Here is a 23,541-nt window from a genome sequence, read left to right on the forward strand (position 1 = left end):
TTAGCTTTTTGGATGAAAATGTAATTTTTTTATTTAAAATTTTACTATCATGTTGAAAACAATTTAAAAATTTTTTTTTGTTCAGTTATGTATTTGATTATTATATATATATATACATATTATGTAAACCTGGAAAACATAACCTGAAAATCGACGTATGCATGAAATTAAGAATCATGCAAAAGATCCAAATCGCCAATTTCTTCACTTTCTTTCAAATGGGGAGCAAGATATAAATAGAAGACCACCGAAGTCTTCCGAAGCCTTCAGATCGGCAATCATCGCACAGCAGAACTCCGAGGTCGAATCGTGCATTTTCGGCTTACATACGAACTCACAGTGGTAATCATGAACTTTCTGTTTTGCGGCTCCCAAACGGTAGGTATGGTGGGGGTAATTTCCATCCAGGATCTGGCAGCTCTGCACTTGTATTGCAGCGTTGTCGCCTGGGACTTCCACTGCGTGGCACTAGCATCCAGACGAAATTCGTAAAGTTACCGACGGAACGCTTCTTAACTGCAACTAGAAGAAGATGCACTTGAAGGCGCCTTCGGCCCCTGTAAATGAGCTATTTTATTATTTTGAGTTTTTAACGCTGCAAATCCGCCAGGGCTGAATTAACAGAGAGGGAAATTATTTATTTAGGGTAGGCCGTATGAACGCTCAAACGTAGGTGAAAGGTGTTCAAAACCTTCTTGTCCAAAAGATCAAACTGTATGTATGCCTACTCGAAATCCTAAGGGTACCTTTTCACGGTGGCCTGTTTTGAATTAATCGTGGAATTAATATTTTTTATAGGATTCATTTCTAGCTACTTTGTTGGTTTATGGAAACTTTGATTGGTTGATAACCTAGATACGAGCTCGATGTGTCAAATTAATTCAACGATTTATTCAAAACGGGTCTTCGTGAAAAGGTACCCTTATAGGCAGTAATGGTAGAAGATAATAAGGCGTCAAGTTCTAATAGTAGCACTCAGAATTTTCCATGAGTTTAGAATCCGGAAGTGAAACGTCAGCAAGTTATTTCCAAATACACAAAACGATTGTATCTCTGTAAATACCACCTGACACTCCAACCACTTAATTGAACCCCACTAAAGTCCCAAAACTCTTCCGCGACATTACCCCCGTATTTTATGGTAAAAAATATGTCCGTAAAAATGTTAATATAACATTGAGAAGCTGCGTTGAAATTCTTCAGTTGTTCAGAAATTACATATATTAAAATATGTGCAGTGAAGAATAAAGTAAATTGAAAAAAATCGGGTTCAGATTCGCAGGATAAGGATTAAAGCAGTCCAAGGGAAATTTTGAAAACTTTTCATTAAATCTATTCCCCCAAAGTAAAAGAGGAAAGGCGAAATAAATATTTAATAAATTAACGGCTCAGATTTTATTTGATACATCTGAGTGAAAGAGACACCTGAAGTTCGCATTTAGGTTCGTAATCAACCAGATTTGTTATAAACCAAAGTGAGCGGCAGTCGCTCAGGCGTGAACAAACAAAAGTGTTTTACACGGAACGGTACTCTATCTGGGTAATTCCCCACCCCGTCCAGTTCCAAAGCCAGTCTAGTCTCAGAGTTTCACTGTAACTACAATTGAATCACATTGAAAATATTAATTCAAAGATTAATTCAAAATCCATGGTTCGCGTATGACGAATCTAGATCTAGAATTTTTTAGGAATATAAGACTTCGGCAAATTTAAATTTCTGTTGAAGTTCACGCGCTGCGAAATTCGTCCAAAAATTGAAACTCAGGCCGATCCAAAACGCCATTGCGTTTTTCTTAAGGTACCTTTTCACGGAGACCTGTTTTGAATTAATCGTTGAATTAAATTGACACATCGAGTTCGTATCTAGGTCATCAACCAATAAAATTTGCCATAAACCAACAAAGTAGCTAAAAATGAATCCTATGAAAAATATTAATTCCACGATTAATTCAAACCAGCCCTCCGTGAAAAGGTACCCTCAACCTCTTGTCAAAAAATTTTATCAGGTTTGTACACTCTCGTTCTAGTAACAACCAAATCTATAGTATACGTAAACATCGCATACGAATTAAGCGATGAACGTGGCAACACCGCACTGCGTGGCAACACCGCTGGCTACGGCTGTCGTAAGTGGTCCAGGGAATAGAAAGAGATGACAAATGGAGAAAGTAGGCCTGTCCTTTTCTAAGGATGTCGATTGATGATTAGTCAGTTGATCTTATTCTAATGAAAGCAGATGGAAGATGAGTAGAACCAATCATCATCCTGAGAAAAGGACAGGTTCACTTACTCGATTTTTCTCTCTTTCTATTCCCTGGTTCACTTCCAACAGCCGTAGCCAGCGATCCAGTACTTTATGTCGATGAGGCAAATTGAAAGAGGGTTTTGGTAGTTAGCGCCCTCCATGGGCATCCAGAGAAGTAAGTGAAACGAGCGCGAAATTCGAAATGTGTAGTTTATGAGAAACAAAAAAAGGAGCATATTTTATTAGAACATTCATTAGAAGAATATAAATAAAATAAAAAATAAGTATATTCTTTTACCATCTATACAGTATATACGTATAGTATATAAGAATGAATGAAATTTATGAAAAAATATCTGGATGAAAGGAATCAAATGAATGGAAAGAATTATGGTGGAACTATTATTTCGTTGAAAATATAACAGTTTCAAAAAAAAATTCTTTTTGGTTTAAATTCGTCTTAGCCGGTAGATTATTAACCTAATTGATGACTAATTCTTCTTTTTTATTAAAAATTCATTTCTTCGGTTAATAATTTAAATATAAGGTTGACAATTTCTTTAAAAAATTCGAAATTTTTGTTGAAAATACACGTATTTTGTAGAACATCTAGTTTCTTTTTGGTTGAAAATTAATGTCCTTAGTGAAAATTGAATAACTGTAAATCAATATTTATATGTTCTACATAAAATTTTATTTTTTTCGATGGTCACTTATTGTAGGTCAGGTTTATAGTAGATGGAGAATTTCTGTAGAAATTCAAATGTTTGGTTGACATTTCATGTATTTTGTAAAAAAATCTTTGTTTCTCGGGTTAAAAATTGATTTTACTTCTATTTTCACTATTCTAAGGTTTTGAGAAGTATTCATTGATTTAAAATTGTTACGATATAGAGGTGATTTGCAGAAGAGGTGGGTGAAATATAATAAGAATCAATTCACATTAATATTTTGGTACATTTATTAACCTGCTGGTATACAATGTCTGAAATAAAATAAACATGCATTATACATACATAATAAAATGAAATAAAATTCATACGAATATTGAAGTAATTTTATTAGCTCGGTTACAATTTGCAAAAAGCATACGAATATATTGAATCTTTGGCGTAATACAAAAATGTATATACAATTTCTTACCATTATATTTCAAGTCCATCATTATAATGGATTGGATAAAAATGCAATTTACTGGCTCAAAAGTGAACAGCTTTATTAAGAACTTTTCCTTTTTGTTTAAAACCTTCACGCTTTTATGGAATATTGACTAATGGTTTACAATTTTTATTTATCTGCTGAAATTTGTTTTTGTTATTGAAATTTCAATACTGTCTATTCTAATTTTTATTTCCCCTTTAAAAATTCATCTCTTTTTAATAAATATGTCATGTTTGTTGGATTTAAATGCAATTTACTGGTTCAAAAGTGAACAATTTTATTAAGAACTTATCCTTTTCGTTTAAAACTTGCAGGCTTTTACAGAAAATTAACTAATGGTTTTAAATTTATATTTCCCTGCTGAAAGTTCAACTGCAATGTTTTTTTTAAATTGAAATACTTTGTATTTTAGTTTTTATTTTACATTTCAAAATTTATCTGTCTTTAGTAAAAATTTCATGTTTTTTGGATTAAAATGCAATTTTAATCCAACAATAAGTTCTTAATAAAATTGATCACGTTTGAACCAGTAAATTACATTTTAATCCAACAAACATAAAATTTATACTAAAAAGAAATACATTTTGAAAGGGAAAATAAAAAATTAGAATAAAAAGTTTGTAAATTTCAATAACAAAAACAAAATTCAGTTGAAATTTCAGCAGGGAAATGAAAATTTAAAACCATTAGTCAATTTTCTGTAAAAGCCTACAAGTTTTTAAATGAAAAGGATAAGTTATAAATAAAATTGTTCACTTTTGAACCAGTAAATTGCATTTAAATCCAACAAACATGACATTTTTATTAAAAAGATATCAATTTTTAAAGGGAAAATAAAATTTTAGAATAGACAATATTTAAATTTCAATAATAAAAACAAATTTTAGTTGAAATTTCAGCAGGGAAATAAACATTAAAACCATTAGCCAATTTTCTGTAAAAGCCTGCAAGTGTCAAACAAAAAGGAAAAGTTCTTAATAAAATTGTTCACTTTTGAACCAGTAGATTGCATTTTAATCCAATCCATTATAATGATGGACTTGAAATATAATGCTCAGAAATTGTATATACATTTTTGTATTACGCCAAAGGTTCAATATATTCGTATGCTTTTTACAAATTGTAACCGAACTAATGAAATTACTTCAATATTCGTATGAATCTTATTTCATTTTATTATGTATGTATAATGCATGTTTATTTTATTTCATACATTGTAAATCAGTAGATTAATAAATGTACCAAAATATTAATGTGAATTGATTCTTATTATATTTCACCCACCTCTTCTGCAAATCACCTCTATATCGTAACAATTTTAAATCAATGAATACTTCTCAAAACCTTAGAATAGTGAAAATAGAAGTAAAATCAATTTTTAACCCGAGAAAAAAAGATTTTTTTACAAAATACATGAAATGTCAACCAAACATTTGAATTTCTACAGAAATTCTCCATCTACTATAAATCTGACCTACAATAAATGTCTATCGAAAAAAATAAAATTTTATGTAGAACATGTAAATATTGATTTAAAGTTATTCAATTTTCATTAAGGACATTAATTTTCAATCATAAGGAAACCAGATGTTTTACAAAATATATGAAATTTCAACAAAATATTTGAATTTTTTAAAGGAATTGTCAACCTCATATTGAAAGTATTAACCGAATAAATGAATTTTAAATAAAAAAAGAACACTTAGTCATCAAGAAGGTTAACATTCTACAGTCTGAGATGCATTTTCAACCATAAAGAATCATTTTTTTGAAATTGTTATATTTTCAACGAAATAATAGTCCCACCATAATTATTTCCATTCATTTGATTCCTTTCATTTAGGCTTTTTTTTTAATTTCATTCATTCTTATATACTATACATATATATTGTAAAGATGGTAAAAGAATATACTTGTTTTTAATTTTCTTTACATTCTTCTAATCAATATTCTAAGAATGTATGCTCCTTGTTTTGTTTGTCATAAACTACACATTTCGAATTTCGCGCTCGTTTCACTTACTTCTCTGGATGACCATGGAGGGCTCCAAATGTCAAAACCCTCTTTCAATTTGCCTCAAACTCCCTTTCTCTGATGCACAGCTATCTCGTATCCAGTGTATATATATATATCAGTGAGTGTAACCGAAAATGAGCAAATTTGATCGTATATGCATGGTTACAATACTTTCCGTTCCCGTATATGGCGCTAATGTGGCACGGAGAAAAAATGCCAGCTTGCCAAATCGTCAGTACTTCCTTGCGCCAGATTTCTCTCGTGAATAAAAATATTATTCTTTGGACAGTTATATCTTTTATACTAAACACAAGACATGATTGCAATTGCCGTTAAAATGTTGTTTTATTATTTTCTATACATCTCTAGTTTCTAACCTAAATGATAAGAACTATTTAGATACTGCAACTGAAAGTGTATAAATTTAACTCGTTTTTATATGGGACCCATGTAAAAGGAACATTTTTCAGTTGATAATATCTCCCTTCACAGGCTCAACATTGGGCTAAAAACTGCATGGTCGTTGCATATTAATCTTCTGTATGTATTGCAAAAATTTAAGAACATTTTTGAGAAATGTGAAATCTCGCTTGAACTATTTCAAATGAATACCAATGTAAAGTAATTATATGTTTGTGTACTCTAAAAGGTAAGTAGTGATCTGCTAAAAATTTTATGGTTCTCAAGTATAATTTTTACCATAAGTACCAGAACGTTACTAAATCGATAATAAGTAATTCAAAAATTTCTAGATTATTCAGGTAAAAAGTGATTTTTATAATTTGCAATTCAAATAAGCGCGCAATCTACGACGCATGCGCACTTTGGTCTGATTTACGTACTTGAGACACCTCTCCTACTTAAACCATGGCGAGACATATTTCTCACAGGACGCTTGGAACTGTCAAGAAGATCATTAATACGTGTTTTAAAAAATAAATCTTTAACCGAATGATATGAAAGTTACCGCGAAGTGCAATTACTTCATCTGAAAATCTCCTGTATTTGCTTAAAAACGCTAGTGAAATTTTAGTTTCTCAAAAATGGGGGGAGGAGATTTGGTAAGTTATAACCTTACATTATAACTTAAATATCGTTTTTTTCTATTAATTATTATCTAATCATACACTTTTTGATACAAATCTATGTTCCTGATGTAAATATATATTCTTAGATAAAAAAATATCCGTTTAAAAATATTTTTTCTTCAAAAGTTCTTTCATCGAAGTTTTTTTCAACTAGGAAATTTTATATATTTAAATTAAGTTTCTTGTCGACTTTCTTGCTTATATTTATTGGGATGTCCATTAAAAAAACGAAATATTTGTTTCCAACAGTCTCACCCCTGAAATTTAGATATTTCAAGAAAATTCTCCATTTCTTCATAAAATTATTTTCAATTTTTCGTGACACGTTTAAAGTTATGTAACGTGTAAAATTTCGAAAATCAGAAATAGGTCATTAATTTTTTTTCTATGCTTATTCACTCAATTGCAACAAAAAATTATACTTAGATAAAAAATTGTTTATTCCTGTTTAGAAAATTATTTCAGGACATGCTCAACGCATTTATAAAAAAAATTCGTTTCTTTTTCATTTTTATTTAAATCTATGAACGCTGAACACTAGATTATTGGACAGAATGCTTTTAGTTTTTTGCGGAGTTTTTTATCGTTTTTATAAATATTTTAATGAAAAACTATGCCACTTTTTATATTAGGTTAAATTTTCAAAAAAAAAACTTGTCGAGATTAGTAAGTCGGAAATTAATTTTAATTTGAAAAAAAATAGGAAAGTTGCAGAATTCATTTTTATTCTATATATTATCACCAATAAATATTAATCATGTTTTAAATGATTTAGGTTTTATTTAAAAAAATTAATGTTGTGTTTTGAAGGTTTTAAAATATTTCGAAAAAGAATCTAGAAGATTTTAAGTTAATTTTTTTATTTTGCAGGATTTAAAAAATGTGTAGGAAAATTCGATTATTTAAAGAAATATTCAGAAGTTTTATATGTTTTTAAAGGATTTGAAAATAATGTATTATAATTTTGATCATCAGAAGATTAAAAAAAAATTCCAAACAAAATGTAGATTTTTGAAGTTTTCGAAAGATTTTAAGAGATTAAAAAACAAATACTCACGATTTCTGCAAAATTTTAAAAGATTTTTTTATTTTGAAAAATAATTTTAAGAGAAAATTGAAAAAGATTGCAAAACATTTCAGATGATTTCCCGAAATTTCAAAAATTAATGTAGAAGATTAAAAAAAATTCTTTCTTGCAAGATTAATTTTTCTTTAAATTTGAATAGATTTGAGATATGAAAGTTTTAAAAAGATTTAAAAATTAATTTTCAAATATTTAAACCAATTATAAAAATGTAATTTTGGGAGCTTTCAAGAGAATAAAACAAACTCAAGATTTCTGGGGGATTTTTTGATAATTTTTAATTTAAAAACTTTAATTTCACGAAAAAATTTCGAAAAGTGTAAGAAAAAAAAGAATATGGAGGATTTTATGGAAATTTTTGTAACTTTCCTGAAATTAAAAAAATATTTTCTACAACATTTAAATAATTTAGAAAAGTCTATAAATGGTTCAGTAGTTAATATCGAATAAAAAAAAATTAATTATTTTTTTCTTCTAAATCTGATAAGGTCAATATTTTAAAATCTTAAAAAATAGCAGAATTGTAATACCAAATATGCTTAAATGGAAAAAAGTCAAAATTATAGTCATGTATACTAAATTATACCTCAAAATTATATTAGATAAAAAAAATGCGTATTTCTGGTCAGAAATGTATTTTTGGACATGTTAAAGGCACTTATAGAAAAAATTGGTTTCTTTTGAATTTTTTACTAAATCTATGAAAATTGGAAACTAGGTTACCGGAGAAAATTTTTCAAGTTTTTTGCGTCCCACATTTTTTGTTCTTACCTGTTTTATCTTAAATTGTTTTGAGTGATCTTTGTTTCAAATTTTTTTTAAGAAAAAGAGATACTTTCCATTTTTCTCTAAAACCTTGTATACTTTGGAAACCACATTATAGAAGAAAAAGAAATTACTTTTTTGTAGCTGACATATTTTATTTGTGCCTTCTTTATCCTAAACCCTCATAACTAGGAACTTTTTCAATTAACAATTAGCAATCTCTTTAGTTCTTGCAAAAAAAAAGTAAAGTGTTGTCTTTCATAAGAACGATTTATGATAAAGAAAGTTGTAAAAGAAAAATGTTGGGTGCGAAAAAAGAAATTTTTTTTCTTATATTGTACTTTCTGGAGTTCGTAGTTTTAAAGAAAAAGTGAAGAAATCGACTGTTCTTCACAAAAAAGTGAAACATATCTATAAAAAGCGATTAAAATAAAAATGGTAAAAACAAAAAAAAAAGGCGACACAATAAACTAAAATCTTCTTCAAACATAATTGGCTCCTATCTTTTTTACACATTACATGACTTTAAACGTCTTGCGAAATTTCAATAATAATTAAATAGAGAAAACCAAAAAATGGGGTTAATTACTTCCTCAAAAGGTATAATTTTGGGGGCAAAACTTTTATAAAAAAAAATTAATTTTTAAATGGGGACCCTAATATGTGTACCTTCAATATATACCATACTTTGAAATAATTTGAATAAAAAAAAAAAATAGAATCTGAAGAAATCATGGCATCCTTCCACGATGAAAAATATGGAAAAAGTGTGGAAAGCGGAGCAAATGAGCAGTCAGGAAAAGAAGAGAATAGCAGAATTAAAGAGGGAAATAGAAATGGAGAAAGACAGAGAGGAACTGAAAAAGTTTGCAATGGACCAGGGCACGATCGAGAAAAAAGAGGACAAAAAGCTTGACTGGATGTACACAAAACCCAACCAATCCATCAATCGCGAAGATTATTTATTGGGAAAGGAAATCGATTCGAATTTTGAGAAAGCCGCTCAAGCTGAAAAAGACGCGGCTCTCAATCGAGCTCCCAAAAATCACGTGGAACATGGTAAGAATTTGAGAATATGCAGAGTCCCAACTCTGTATATTCTTACAATAAAATGATTTGTCTTTCTTTTCAGAATGTATACCACCTTCGCTCAGGTTTTTTGCCGGGACCGATCATGTTGATTTGGCGCGAAAGCAGCAAGAAGATCCCTTATTTTTAATCAAGAAAAAAGAAATGGAAACTCGAGCTCAGTTGTTGAAAAATCCAGTAAAGATGAAGCAAATTAAACAAATGGTGAGATTGTTTGAGTTTACGAATTTAAAATCGTAAAAATATGTTTTGAGCAATCAAGATGTAATTTTCAGTTGGAGGAAGAGAGGAAAAAGAATGAGAAGAGGAAGAGATCGAAGAAGCAGAAGGACGAGTTCGAAGCAGACAGTGATAAAGAGTTGGACAATCTGCTGGCAGCAAAGTATAAAAAATTGAAGAGCAGAATCGGCGAGGAGGATTTGATGAAAACGATGAAGAAAAGGAAGAAGCACGAAAGGAAACGGAGAGACGAGTCCACGGACTCGGAAAGTAGTTCAGAGAGTGAACCTGAGCAACGTGAAAAATCGAGAAGAAAAGATAGGAAATCGAGAAAAAATCGAAATCGAGACAGTAGCGACTCTGATAGCTCGGAGAGAGAGGCTAAGAGGAAGAAGAAGAAGAAGAAAAGGAGGGTGAGCAGCGAATCAGAGGGAAGGTCTTCGAATAAAAAAGAGAGAAAGGGCAGAAAACGAAGGGACGAGTCGAGTGATTCGGAGGAAAGAACTTCAAGTAGAAAAGAGAAGAAAAGTAAAAAACGGAGGGATGATTATTCGAGTGATTCAGATGAAACTAGGAGCAGGAGAGATGGTAAAAAAGAGAGAAAACACAAGAAACAAAGAGAAAAATCGGAAGAGAGTGATTCTGAAGATGGCGCAGAAAAATTTAAAATACTTGAAAGAAGAAAAAGAAGAGATTCTGATTCGGATGGAAGAAGATCGCCTCTCAGGAATTTCGGCTTGATGGTAATTTAATAATCCTTTTTCTTTGAAAATTCAACTGTTTTGTTGAAAACTTAACCTTTTTTTTTTTTTTTGAAGTAAAAATCCTTTCAGCTTGCAAATTACTTTTGACTAGAAAAATTAAAAAAGTTAAAATTTAAATTTTTTAAGAGCAGCAACCATTTTAATTCATAATTGTATTCTTTTAGTTGGAAATTCAACGATTTGCTTGGAAATTGATCTACTTTGTTGAAAGTGAATTTTTTTTCTAGAAAATTATTCCTTTTTGTTTGAAAACTCAACTAAATTGATGTTTTGTTTATTTATAATTTATTTATTTTTGCAGAGAGCCGATGGAACAAAATTGGCTCTAAATTCAAGAAGAATTTCTCAGGATAGAGCGAGGGTTTCAAAGAAGATTGACGAAAAGGAGAAGAAATGGGTTCCACCGAAGAGGCAGCATCTCTCTGAAGAGGAAAAGGAAAGGAGAAGATTGGAGATGATGGAAAATGCGTCTTGGCGAGAAAAGGATCGAGAGGAAAAAGTAAGAAGACATCGAGAAGCGGCGAAAAAGGAAGACGAGAGCAAGAAATCGTTTAGCAAAGATTTCTTGAGGTGAGTTTCTCGAATTCTGATGCTAATTATATTCGACAATTTGACTCAAAAATAATAAATAGGGCCTAAAATGTTGCGTGGTTCGAAATTAGAAATTGGGCAGTGGAAAAATTAACTTTAATTTATGAGAAAAATTTCATTTTTCAACCGAATATTTTGGAAGTACTATTAAAAATTAATTACTATGTTTATTTAAACTATTATTATTTATTATATAAATTATTTTAATTTATATTTATCTAGTAATTTGTCTACTTCTTTGACAGAAATATAAACTGGAGAAAAAATCAACTATTTGGTTTAAAATTGATATTTTCTGTTTCGAAATTCAACAGTTTAATTAAAAATTCATCCTTTTTGATGAAAAATTGAATTTTCTTGTCACAAAATTCATCGTCTTCGGTTTAAAGTGCAACTATTTTGGAAGAAAGTTCATCACTTTGGATGGAAATCAACTATTTTGTTGAAAATTCTTCTTTCTTTTTAATCCTAATGGTTTTTTTTTAAATTAAAACATTTTTTTGTTAAAATAGCTACTGCTATATTATTCGATGAAAATTCTACTGATTTTTTTTAGAATTAAAACTTTCTTTTTTTAAAACTAACTGCTTGGTTAAAAGTTGAACTACTTTGTTAAAAAAATCATTCTTTTTTGTTGAAAATTGACGTCTAGTTGAAAAATCATCACTGTGTTTAAAAATTTAATTATTTTGTGGAATTTTTTTTAGTTGAAAATTAATTTTGTGAAAAAAAAATTTAACTTCCATTTTGGGTTTGAAAATTGATCCTTTTTAGTTCAAAATGAACTACTTTTTGGAAAATTGGTCCTTTTTGTAGAAAAGGAATCTTTTTATTTAAAAAATCATCTTTTTGGTTGAAAATTAAACTACATATTTCGTTTAAAAATCATCAATTTTGCTTAAAAAATCAACAGTTTTGTTGAAATTTTCTCGTTTTGGGTAGAAAATTCAACATTATTTTAGATTTAGCTTGAGCATCCAACGGGTCTGGTTGAAAATTCAACTATTTTATTGAAATTTTTTTTATTTTTGTAGAAATTTAATCTTCTTGGTTGAAAAATGTAACTGCTTCGTAAAAAATTGAAATATGACGTTAAATATTTATCTTTTTTCTTGTAAAATTTTAATATTTTCTTCATTTAAAAAAAAAATTAAGTTTGTTAACTGAAAATTCGTTGAATATCTATTGATTTTTTTGACCTGAAAATTAATTTTGAAACTGAAAATTTATCTATTCGAGTTTTTGGTCAAAATATATTTTTTTAATTATTCGTCGATTTTAGTAGCAAATTCATCCTTCAGATTAAAAATTCAACTATTTGATAAAAAATACATCGATTTTGTTGAAAATTCGTTTCTTTTACTTAAAAATTAATTTTGCTAAATAAAAATTTAACTTTAAAATTGATTTATTTATAATTTTAAATACTTTGTTAAAAATTAGTTTTTTCATGTTATTAAAAAATGATTTTCCTTGCTGAAAATTTAATTATTTCGTTATTGGTTGAAAGCTTTTCTTTTTTAATTGGATTCCACTGTGTTTAATAAAAAATTTACTTGTTTTTGATAGTAAATAAAACAACAAAATTCATTCTCAATAAATTGGGTCAACATTGACCTACTTTGTAACAAATTATTTCGTTGTTAAATATTTATCTCTTTAGTTAAAAACTTAACTCTTTTATTGAAAATTATTTTTTTTTTTAATAAAAGAACTAAAAAAATGTCAAGATTAATCTTCTTTGTTGAAACTGATCTTTCTTAGTTTAAAATTCAATTTTTTGGTAAAAACTCGTCTTTTTTATTTGAATATTAATGTTTTTGAAAATCCGTTTTTTTTGTTTAAAATTTTTGGTTGTTAAAAATTAAATTTGTTAATTAAAAATTCAGCTATTTCATTTTTGGTGAATTTTTTTTAAGTCGAGTGAAATATTTGGCGAAAAATTCATTTGTTTTGTTCAAAATTCACGTCTGGTTAAAAATTTAAATAATTTGTTAACATTTTTTTTTAAATTAAGTTTTGTTGACTGAAAATGTAATTATTTAAAAAAATTATGATACCACCATCACTAATTTTAAATACAAGATCAAAATTTCGAGTAACTCGTTGTTTTTTAAATTTATTTGATGCTGAATTTTCAACAAAAAGAGATTTTTATTTTAAATAAAAAAACAGTTGAACTGGAGCAAAGCAGACGACTTTTCAAGAAAATAGTTGAATCCAAATTAAAAAAAAAAAACACTTTTTAAACGCCTTTTTAACTGGCATGGATTATTTCTAAAAAGATTTAAAAATTTTTTAAATTAAAATAATTGCCTTCAAATCTTCCAGATTTTCATTTAAAAAGTTTACAATTCTGTTTTAATTTCTATCTTTTGTTTGAAAATAATTTTTTTACTGTAAATTTAAGTGGAAAATTAATTTTTTTTATTGAATCAAAGTATTGTTCATTTTAAATAAAAATTTTATTCGGCTGAAATATTAAGTGTTACATTTTTCGTACAGAATTCCTTTTCGTTTTTAATTCATCTGTTTTGTAGATAATTCGTCTTCTTTGGCAAGTAATTAATTTTCTGGTGAGAAAATCATCTTTTTGGTTGAAAATTTTTTCCGTTGATAAGCAAAATAACTGAAATTTTTTATTGAAATGTTATATTTTTTAGTTGAAAATTCAGTTACTATTTGGTTTGAAAATTTATGCATTTTATTGAAAATTCATTTCTCTTGGTAGAAATTTAATCTTTTTGTTGTTCTTAAAAATGCAATTGAATTTTTAAAAACACAAATATTGGATTGGAAATATTTTAAAGGGATTTATTTCGCGAGAAAGTGGGTTTAGACCGAAATGCTAAACATTTTAACGCCCCGATAAACAAAAAAAGAAAAGAAAAACATTAATGAAAAAAATACTGATTGTGCTTTCAGAAAACAACTGGCCGCTGTCGTCGAATTAGAAACAGTCGAGTCGAGAGTGAAGTCAAGGAAAAATAATATCCAGCGTTCGAATCGACACATGAGTACAAATTTTGCAAGACGGTAGCATTCTTCTCAAAGTCATATTTAATTTTAATTCTATTTTTTTTTAGAAACATAATTGATGAAAGGATGAAAATCCTGACTATGTACATTGTACATAAATTTTTTTAATGGATTGTAAATAGAATTGACTCTAGTTTCTAAATTATTTATCAATCTCTTCTACTCGATAAACGAGCTCTTTTTTTTTATTATTATTTTTTATTTAAATATTTTTTGTCGCCCAGATATTTGGATTATTTTCCTTCCTTCGTAGAATACAGAAGCGATCATAAATAATTAAAATTGCAACTTGAAACAATAATAATTTTATTAAATTTTGTAAATATTGTTTTATCATTCTTTTGGTTAATTTACTCTATCGGTAAATTGAAAAAAAAAAGAAATATTCAGTGTAAAATAAATGTAAAGCAATACAATTTATGATTACTTAATTTACGTGTATAATAAAAAAAAAAAAATAAAAAAAAATGTTAAGTAACCTAATTTGAAGCTCAAGTGCGTGGATGTCGATTTTTGGCCCGGTCGCCTTCTCCCTTCTTGGAGGTCTCTCCCCGCCTCCTTTTATTTATTGGATTTCTGGGATCATGAATTTCGAACCAATCGTCCTCTTTTAAATTAGCGTCCTTCGCCAAAACGGGAGTTTTGTCCTCGCAGAGTATCCTGTGAGTCAGAAGATCCTCCACTTTTGTCTCATCGTCTTTAATATCCTTTTTTTCTTCAGCTTCGTCGGACTCCTCGCCGCATATTTCTTGCATCGTCTTAATTTTCCCTTGAAAGCTCATCAGCTTCTTCTTAATAGCGAGATCGTCTGCAAAAAGATCAATTTTTAAATTTTCAGTGAGGTATTTCAACATTTAATAATGCAGAACAATTGAATCAAGCTAAATAGAAATTAAATCAAACAGCTCATCGGAAACTTACCAATCGTCTTCAATTTTGCCCTGGCATCTCTGATTTTCTTCTTCTGCTCCTCCAATTCTCTTTTCGTTTCACTTTTGTCTTGCTTCTCTTTTTCCTTCTGCTTTTCTTTCTCCTTGGCCTCATTCACCTGGGCTTTCTCTTTTTGAATTCCGCGTTTGAAATCGCGAATTTCCTTTTTCACTGCCTCCCTGAAAATATAAATATAATACAAGTGTACACAATATTTCAAAGACTGTACTAAAACTTCAAAAGAATTCCATTGGTTTTCAAAGATTTTAGATTTAATTTGAACTTCTAGGAAGGATTTCGTTAACCCGCAACCGGCACACTGGTGCGAATTCGCACCACAGTTTTTGAAAAGCTTGTAGCATTTGATCATAGGCAGCTGTACGGGATTATCCCCAAGACGAAAAATATGTCCAAACCTCAAGGTTTCAGGTCCAAGTCCGGTTAGTTTAAATTTCGTTGCTCTAGAAGGAATAGAAAATCGAATTGGTGCGAATCAGCACCTGTGTACCTTTTACGTGTAGTAAAGTGTTGCGAGCTGGAATTTCTAAATATTGTTCTCAAGTACTGGAGTTTCGTTCGTTTGTTAAATGTAAGTATGTTTATGTACATTTACTTGTTATTTATCAATTTTTCATGAGAATTTCAAATAAATTTGACAAAAATGTGATTAACTGTAAATCATGAATTTGAAAATACCCCAACTTTGACCTACCGGGAAAAATACTGGATTCACATTCAAGACATAAACAATATTTTTTCATGATTGTGTGTTCCTTTAGCTGCAAAATCCCGCGAAGTTTAATTAATTTGAATAAAATGCAAAAAAATGGCAAATTAAAAAAAAAAATTATTTTTAAAAAACGCCGCTTCAAATATAACTAATTATCATGGGGAAAATTAATGACTATGCAAATTTCTATAGAACCGTTAGATTCAGCAGGAAATTTCACACAAAAAACATGTGTTTAACATTTTTCTAGTCTCAATATTTTTTATATTCAAAGTTGAAAATGCAAAAGCCAGATTCGCACCAGTGTACCTTTAGCAGGGACCAGAAGTGTACCGTTTGAGGGTTAAACCTTCAGAGCAAATTCCTATACAAATATTTAATCAATGAATCCGAGAATAAATCGTTTTTACTTGTCAATAATAAATTATTATTGAACCTATAAAATGCATTTTTAAATAGAAACCTAAAATTTTGAAAACCTGATTATATAAATCCAAGACTTTGAAAGAATTATAAAATAATAAAGAAACATTTAAACAGATTTCAAGGAATGTCTAGAGATTTGAAGAGATTAAGTAAATTTTAATTCTTATTCAATTCATGATTTAATTAGTAAATTGTATAAAAAAATCGTTTTTACTGGTCGAGAATTTTGATTCAAGATTTTGAAGAAACTAAATCTGCCAAAATATTTCAAAGATTTCACAAAAATTTTTCAAGAAATTTGAAAAGATTTCAGTTATTTAAGTCATTTCTATTTTTATGAAAAAAAAGTATATTGAAAACATGCAAAAAGAATTTTTTGAGTTTTTAAAGACGTAAAAATAATCAAAAAAGCCCAAAATATTGTAAAGCTATTCAAAAGATGTAACTAAAATATACATAATTAATAAATCTTACAAAAAATCGTTTTTACTTGTCAATAATTTTGAATAAAAATTTTGAAAAACCTAAATCTGCCAAAATATTTCAGATTTTATAAAAATTACAAAAATTTTCAAGGGATGCCTTAAGATTTCAAGAAATTTGAAAATATTTCAGTTATTTAAACAATTTCTATATTTATTTTAAAAAAGAGTAAAAAAAGTATATTTATTGAAAACATGTAAAAATAATCAAAAAAGTCCAAAATATTTCAAAACCTATCAAAAGATAAAAATGTCAAAAGATTTCACTTTAAACCTTTTATATTTTTATACCAAAAATTCACATTTTAAGAACGATCATTTGTTTTTGTACAATTATTTAGTTTTTTTTTTAATGACGGAATTTTATAGTATTTATAACTAAAAATTCGTAATTCACAGAAAAAACTTCCTATTTAATTCATAATATAACTGATAAATCCGAGAACAAATAGTTTTCACTTTTCAATAATAGATAATTATTCGAGTTATAAAAATACAATTTAAAATAGAAACTTGAACATTTTGCGAAAGTGAATATCGTAGATTCAATATTTTAAAAATATTGAAAAATACTAAAAATGCCAAAATATTTCAAGGGTTTTAAAATTACTGTTTTTAAAGATATTTAATTTGTTTATTAAAACGATGGTATTATGCAGTTTCAATTAATTACTTAATTAAGAAATTCTAATTATAGTTAATATAGTATATACATTTTAAAATAAAAACTTAAATTTTTGGAACTTAAATTATAGATTCAAGGTTATAAAAATATTTAAAAATAATAAAGAAAGCCAAAATATTTAAAAGACTTCACAAAATAAATAATTTATTACTAAAAATATTTAGTTTATTTATTATAAGGGTGGTATTTTGAATTATCAATTTATAAGACAGAATTCTCAATCGAAAATTCATAATTTAATTAATAAATCCGAGAAAAAATAATTTTTACTTCTCAATAATAAATTATGATTCGAGACATAAAAATACATTTTTAAATAGAGACTTAGATTTTTGCGAACATGAATGATAGATTAAAGTTCAAAATGACATTTTAAAACAACAAAAAATGCCAAAATATTTCAAGGAATTTGAATAGATTTTCTAAGATTTTGAACAATTTAAAAGAGTTATTCCACTTCTTTTTTCATATAAAAAAAAACTATATTAGACCTGAAAATTCTTTTAAAAAATGTATATAAAAGTATTTTCAGTTTCCATTCATAAGAAAGGATTCGTTAATCCCCTGAAAAAATTCATATTCAATTATTTTCTGAAATATTTAGTTGTTACTTATAAGAAATATTTTCTTAATCCATTGGTAAGAATTCTCATTCAATGAATTATCTAACTAATAAATCGTACCCTTTTTAGAATTTTCATATAAAATTGGGGACTTTAAGTGGAATTTTATGCAAATTAGGGGGCATTTAGTAAAAATTCTCTAAATAGGAGACTTTTAGCGGTCAAAAATAAAAAAGAGAAGATAAAAAGATACTTACGCCTTTCGTTTTCTTTCATCCACGTGATCTTTTCCTAAATAATATTCTTCTTCTTCGCCTTCCTCTTCCTCTTTTTCGATTTTAATTTTTTTTGAACTGATCTCTTTGGATTTCTTCGCATCTTTCAATTTTTGTATTACCTTGTCGCGCATTTCCCTAAAATTAAAAAATATAATCAGATCTCTGAAGAAACATTTTTTCCTATAATTTTTAGAATCAAAATAACACTGATATCATTTAAAATAAAAAACATTATTACCAAAATAAATGTTTAAAACTATAAAATAAATTGTTTTTCACGTTTTTTACAATTTAATTTTGTCTCACTATCGCTTTTTTCGAATTTTTGAGAAATGGTAGGATTTTAATAAAATAATTACATTTTTTTTTTAAATAGAACATATTTTAAACAAATATTTTTCACGATTATGTCTTTATTTTCAAAATTGGAAACGATAAAGTTGTAGGGACTGTTTTCTCTCCAAAAAATGAGCCGAAATTTATTAAAATTCAAGAATAAGCAAAAAAATATTGTTAAATTAATTATTTTTCCTAAGTTTTGCTAATAATTTAATTTTAGTTCTATTTATAAGAATTTGTCACCTTTTTCTTCTATATTGGGGTTTCTCATCTTTTGTAACCAGGAAGAATTGCATTTACAAACATAATCTTAAATTTTTTATTTGAAAAGATGAATATTTTACAAGCCAGTTTAATTTTGAAGCAAGGAAGATGAATTTTCAATTAAAAAATATGACTTTTCTAACAAATGAGGATTTTTACACCAAAAGGATTAATTTTCTATCCAAAAATACAAGTGCTCAATAAATCAGTTGAAATTTTGATAAATAAAGATTACTTTTTAAGAAAATAATTGAATTTAGGTTAATTATAAAATAAAAAAAATAATTAGCTTTGAATCAAAAAGGATCAATTCTGATCCAAATAAGATGACTAAGAAAATAGTTGAATTTTCAACCAAATAGTAGAATTTTTAACCAAGAGATGAATTTTTAGTTAAAAGGTGATATTTTTTTAAGCAAATAGTTGAATTTTTCATCCAAAAAGATGATTTTTTAAGTAAAAGAAAATTTTCAATCCAAAAAGGATGTATTTTCGACAAAAAAGTATGACTTTTTAGCAAAATAGTTGAATTCAGATTAATTCTGAAAAAGAAATATAATACTTTTTTTGCTTTGTTTTTGATAAAAAGAACTAACTTTCAATCAAAATAGATTTTTCGAACCAACAAGTTAATTTTAAAGAAAAAGATGACTTTTCAAGAACCCAGTTCAATTTTCAATAAAATAAACTTTCAATCAATTTGTAGAATTTTAAACTAAACGCTAAAAATATAATAGTAGACTTTTCAATAAAAATTATTAACCCTCAAATATAAATGATGAATTTTGAACAACAAAAAAATAGAATTTTCTACCGAAAGATAAATTTTCAACAAAAAAATATGAATTTTCTACGAAGATGTAAGTTTTCGACCAAAAACGATGACTTTTTAAAAAAAAATCGTTGAATTTTCACAAAAAGTATTTTTTTTTTTCAAGTAAAAGAGATTATTTTTTAAACAAAAATACAATAATAGACTTTTCAAATAAAAAGAACTGATTTTCAACCAAAAAATATGAATGTTCAACCAAAAAATATTAATTTCCAATAAAGAAAATGAATTTTTTACCAAACAATATAATTTTTTGTCCAAAAACGATTACTTTTTAACAAAAGACTTTAATTTTCAATAAAATAGTTAAATCTTTAACTAAATAGTAGAATTTTTAACCAAAAAAATGATTAAATTAAAAATTGCACTCCTTGGTTGAGAGTTGAACAATTTTTTTTTATTTTCATTTTTTTTTCGTTGAAGATTCATAATTTTAGTTGAAAGTTCGTCTTTTTGGTTAAAAAATTTAATTAAAATTTCTTCTTGTTGTGAAAAAGTTTTTTTAAACTGCAAATTTAAATATTTTGTTGAAAAAGTCAAGTGATTAATTGTAAATTAACTTTCTTGTTGTTATTTCATGTTCGCATTTTTAAAATTAAATTGTTTTATAGACAATTAGGCTTTTTGGCTTAAAAATTAAACATTTTGGATGAAAAATGCTGTTTTTTTTTATTGTTGAAAATTCTTCTTTTTTTGGTAGAAAATCAACTTTTTCTGGTTAAAATCTAGTCATGTTGAAAATATATACTGTTTGGTCAAATCTAAATATTTTTTATTTCTTATTAAAGTTTTGTAGTGGAAATATCAATTAAAACATTCGTTGATAAAAATTAATCTTTTTTGTTGAAAATTTAATAATTTGCTTAACATTATTTTTCATTCTTGACTGAAAAAATTCTCTTGGTAGAAAATTGATTTTTTGGTAGAAATTTCATCTCTTTTTGGTTAAAAATGCAACTTCTTAGTTCAAGATTTATCTATTTTAGTTGAGGATTAAACTAATTTGTTAAAAATTAAAAAATTTGGTATAAAATTCAACTTTTATGCAGAAAATTCGTTTTTTTTGTTATTGTTTTATGGTTTAAAAATGCAGAGACCTATTTAGAAATTTTAGAAAAAAATGTCACCTATTCACCTTTTTTGACGACAATAGGCACTGTGATAATTGAAATTATAAAAAATTGTCCTAAATTTTTTCCTCATAAATTACTTAATATTAAATCTTACTGTTTTTCTTTTTCCTCAGCATCCAAATTCTCTTCCTTGATGTCTTTATCATCAGTTTCCGAATCGCTTTCACCAGGATCTTTCCTTTTTTTAGTCGAGGAACTATTTTGGTCCAAAGCGGGTTCCGAACTCAATTTTGGATCATCCAAAACATCATGAGCCGACTTACTTTTCCCAGAGAATTTCTTATTTAATTCTTTAAATTCCTCTTCATCCTCTTCTGCTTCCTCCCCAAAAGAGAGAAGTTTAAAGTCTCTGAAAATTAATTATTTCCATTCAATATTAGAAATTCACTTTCAGCAAGAATTTTTTTCGTTCTTTTAACCAAATCTTTTGGTGAATGGATAATTTGGTTGAAAAAATCAAAAAAAAATCGTGTTCTTTCAAACAAAAATACAGGAATTCTCAACAAAAAATATAATAGTTGATATTTAAATAAAAAAAGATTTTAATTTTAAATAAAAAATAGTTGAATTTGATTAATAAAGACGAATTATAACAAAATCGTTGAATCCTTAACCAAAACAGATTAATTTTACAACAAAAGACAAATTTGCAAATGAGAAAAAATTGTCAATCAAGAAAGAAAAAAAATCAAAAACAAATAGTGGAATTTTCGAACCAAAAAGCGTGAATTTTCAACAAAATATTTAAATTTTGAACCAAAAAGAGATGAATTCTGAACCAAAAATATAATTGTAGATTGTTTAATTAAAAAGAATGCACTTAAAAAAAAAGACTTCTACCAAAAGATGGGTTTTTAATTCAAAGGGACGGATTTTCTATTAAAAAAGAGGAATGATTATTATCAAAATAGTTGAACTGTCTATAAAGATTCCTTTTTTTACAAAATATTTGAATTTTTAACAACATAATTCATTTTTCAACCAAAAATTAGAATTTTGTTTACCAAGAGACGAATTCTGAACAAAAAATATAACAAAGCACTTCAATTTTTATTAAAAATTGTATTTTTCATTCTAGAAATGAACAAAACTTGTATTTAATTTTTCACTCAAATACAAACTAAATTGATAGAACTCAATGAGAAAATCCAAAAGCTTTTGGTTAGAATTTTATTCTTTTCGGTTCAAAAGTCTTCTATTAAATTTCTGGTGAACGTTCCATTTTTTTATTAAAAAATTGTATTATCCTGTTCAAAATTGGATGTTTTTCTCTTTTGAAAATTCAACAATTTTGTTAAAAAGTTACACTTCTTAGTTGAAAATTCGTCTTTTTCACTTAAAAATTCAAGAATTTGATTGAATTGTTTTTATTTCTTGATTAAAAAATTTATTTTTCATTGAAAATTCAACTATATTGTCGAACATTTGTCTCTTTGTTATGAAAACTTATCTCTTTCTGTAGAAATTTAATCTTTTTTTGGTAGAAAATGTAATTGGTTAAAAAATAATCTGTTTCGTCTGAAAACGAACTTTCTTTGTAGAAAATTCACATTTTCCGGTTGAAAATTTAACGGTTTTGTAGAAAATTCGTATTTTTGACTCGAAAATTAAACAATTTGACAGAAAATTTAAGTACTTTGTTGAAAATTTATATATTTGGTTGAAAATTCGTCTTTTTTGGTAGGAAATAAATTTTTTGATCTAAATGGACCTGGTTAATTGAAAATTAATCTGCTTTAGTTTGGGATTTAAGTATTTTGTGGTAAATTCGTCTTTGCTAGTTAAATCTGTTTTTTATTTCAAACTAAAATATTTTTTTGTGTGAAATATTAACTATTACATTTTACATTGGAAACTCATCTATTTAAGTTGAAAATGCAAATCCTTGGTTGAAAGTTGAACTGCGTCCTTAAAAGTTCATTTTAAAAAATTGAAAATTCGTTTTTTTTTTGTTTAAAAAATCAACTTAGTTAAAAATTTTGATGAACAGAAAAATATAAACTAAAAATGAATCAAACTATTTCCATGAAAATGTATGTAATTAGTAACAAATTTGACGTTTTTGGTAGAAAATTAACCTTTCTGGGTGAATAATAAAATTGAATGTTTAATTTTTTGGAAATTCAAAAATTTTTTTAAAAAGTTATACTTCTTGGTTGAAAATTCTTCTTTTTCACTTAAAAATTCAAGAATTTGATTGAATTGTTTTTATTTCTCGGAAAAAAAATTTCTTTTTCATTGAAAATTCAACTATATCGTTGAAATTCTTTCTTTTTTGGTAGGAAATCAATTTGGGCCTGATCGATTGAAAATTAATCTGCTTTATTTTGAGATTTAAGTATTTTATTAAAAATTCGTCTTTGCTAGTTAAATATAACATGTTAGTTTTTTATTTCAAAATAAAATATTTTTTTATGTGAAACGTTAACTATTACATTTTACATTGAAAACTCATCTTTTTAAGTTGAAAATCCAACTCCTTGGTTGAAAGTTGAACTGCCTCCTTAAAAGTTCATTTTTTAAAATTGAAAATTCATTTTTTTTGTTCAAAATTATTCTAAAAAATTAATAATTCAACTATTTGGTTTTAAATTCTACTCTTGTTTAAAATTCAAATGTTTTGTGGAAAATTGAATTTTTTGTTTAAAAAATTAACCGTGTTGAAAATGCTGATAAACGAAAAAATATAAACTAAAAATTAATGAAACTATTTCCATGAAAATGTATGTAATTGGTAACAAATTTGACGTTTTTGGTAGAAAATTAACCTTTCTGGGTGAATAATAAAATTGAATGTTTAATTTTTTGGAAATTCAAC

General features: G+C 26.7%; 2 protein-coding genes across 2 annotated transcripts in view; one reads left to right on the forward strand and one right to left on the reverse strand.

Moving 5' to 3' along the window:
• Positions 1–6,307: 6,307 nt before the first annotated feature.
• Positions 6,308–14,255, forward strand: LOC117179631 (pre-mRNA-splicing factor CWC25 homolog). Its single transcript, XM_033371633.1, has 6 exons — positions 6,308–6,483; positions 9,079–9,418; positions 9,492–9,652; positions 9,724–10,410; positions 10,733–11,001; positions 13,948–14,255. The coding sequence occupies exons 1-6, from the start codon at positions 6,466–6,468 to the stop codon at positions 14,060–14,062; spliced, it is 1,590 nt and encodes a 529-aa protein (XP_033227524.1). The 5' UTR covers positions 6,308–6,465; the 3' UTR covers positions 14,063–14,255.
• Positions 14,256–14,437: 182 nt separating this feature from the next.
• Positions 14,438–23,541, reverse strand: part of LOC117179632 (spliceosome-associated protein CWC27 homolog) — a 36,882-nt gene continuing 27,778 nt past the window's right edge. The window contains exons 6-9 of the mRNA XM_033371634.1: positions 20,818–21,072; positions 18,135–18,290; positions 14,983–15,170; positions 14,438–14,869 (exon numbers count right to left, since the gene is read on the reverse strand). Coding sequence (XP_033227525.1) covers positions 14,553–14,869; positions 14,983–15,170; positions 18,135–18,290; positions 20,818–21,072 — 916 coding nt within the window. The 3' untranslated portion in view covers positions 14,438–14,552. The remainder of the gene's footprint in view (positions 14,870–14,982; positions 15,171–18,134; positions 18,291–20,817; positions 21,073–23,541) is intronic.

This window comes from Belonocnema kinseyi, chromosome 9, assembly GCF_010883055.1.
Source record: "Belonocnema kinseyi isolate 2016_QV_RU_SX_M_011 chromosome 9, B_treatae_v1, whole genome shotgun sequence".
Taxonomy (NCBI): domain Eukaryota; kingdom Metazoa; phylum Arthropoda; class Insecta; order Hymenoptera; family Cynipidae; genus Belonocnema; species Belonocnema kinseyi.

Bases quoted from the DNA above. Each gene is read 5' to 3' on its own strand.
- LOC117179631 (XM_033371633.1), top strand. The intron at 10,411-10,732 runs GTAATTTAATAA...TTATTTTTGCAG, and splicing joins TCAGGAATTTCGGCTTGATG to AGAGCCGATGGAACAAAATT. The intron at 11,002-13,947 runs GTGAGTTTCTCG...TTGTGCTTTCAG, and splicing joins TTTAGCAAAGATTTCTTGAG to AAAACAACTGGCCGCTGTCG.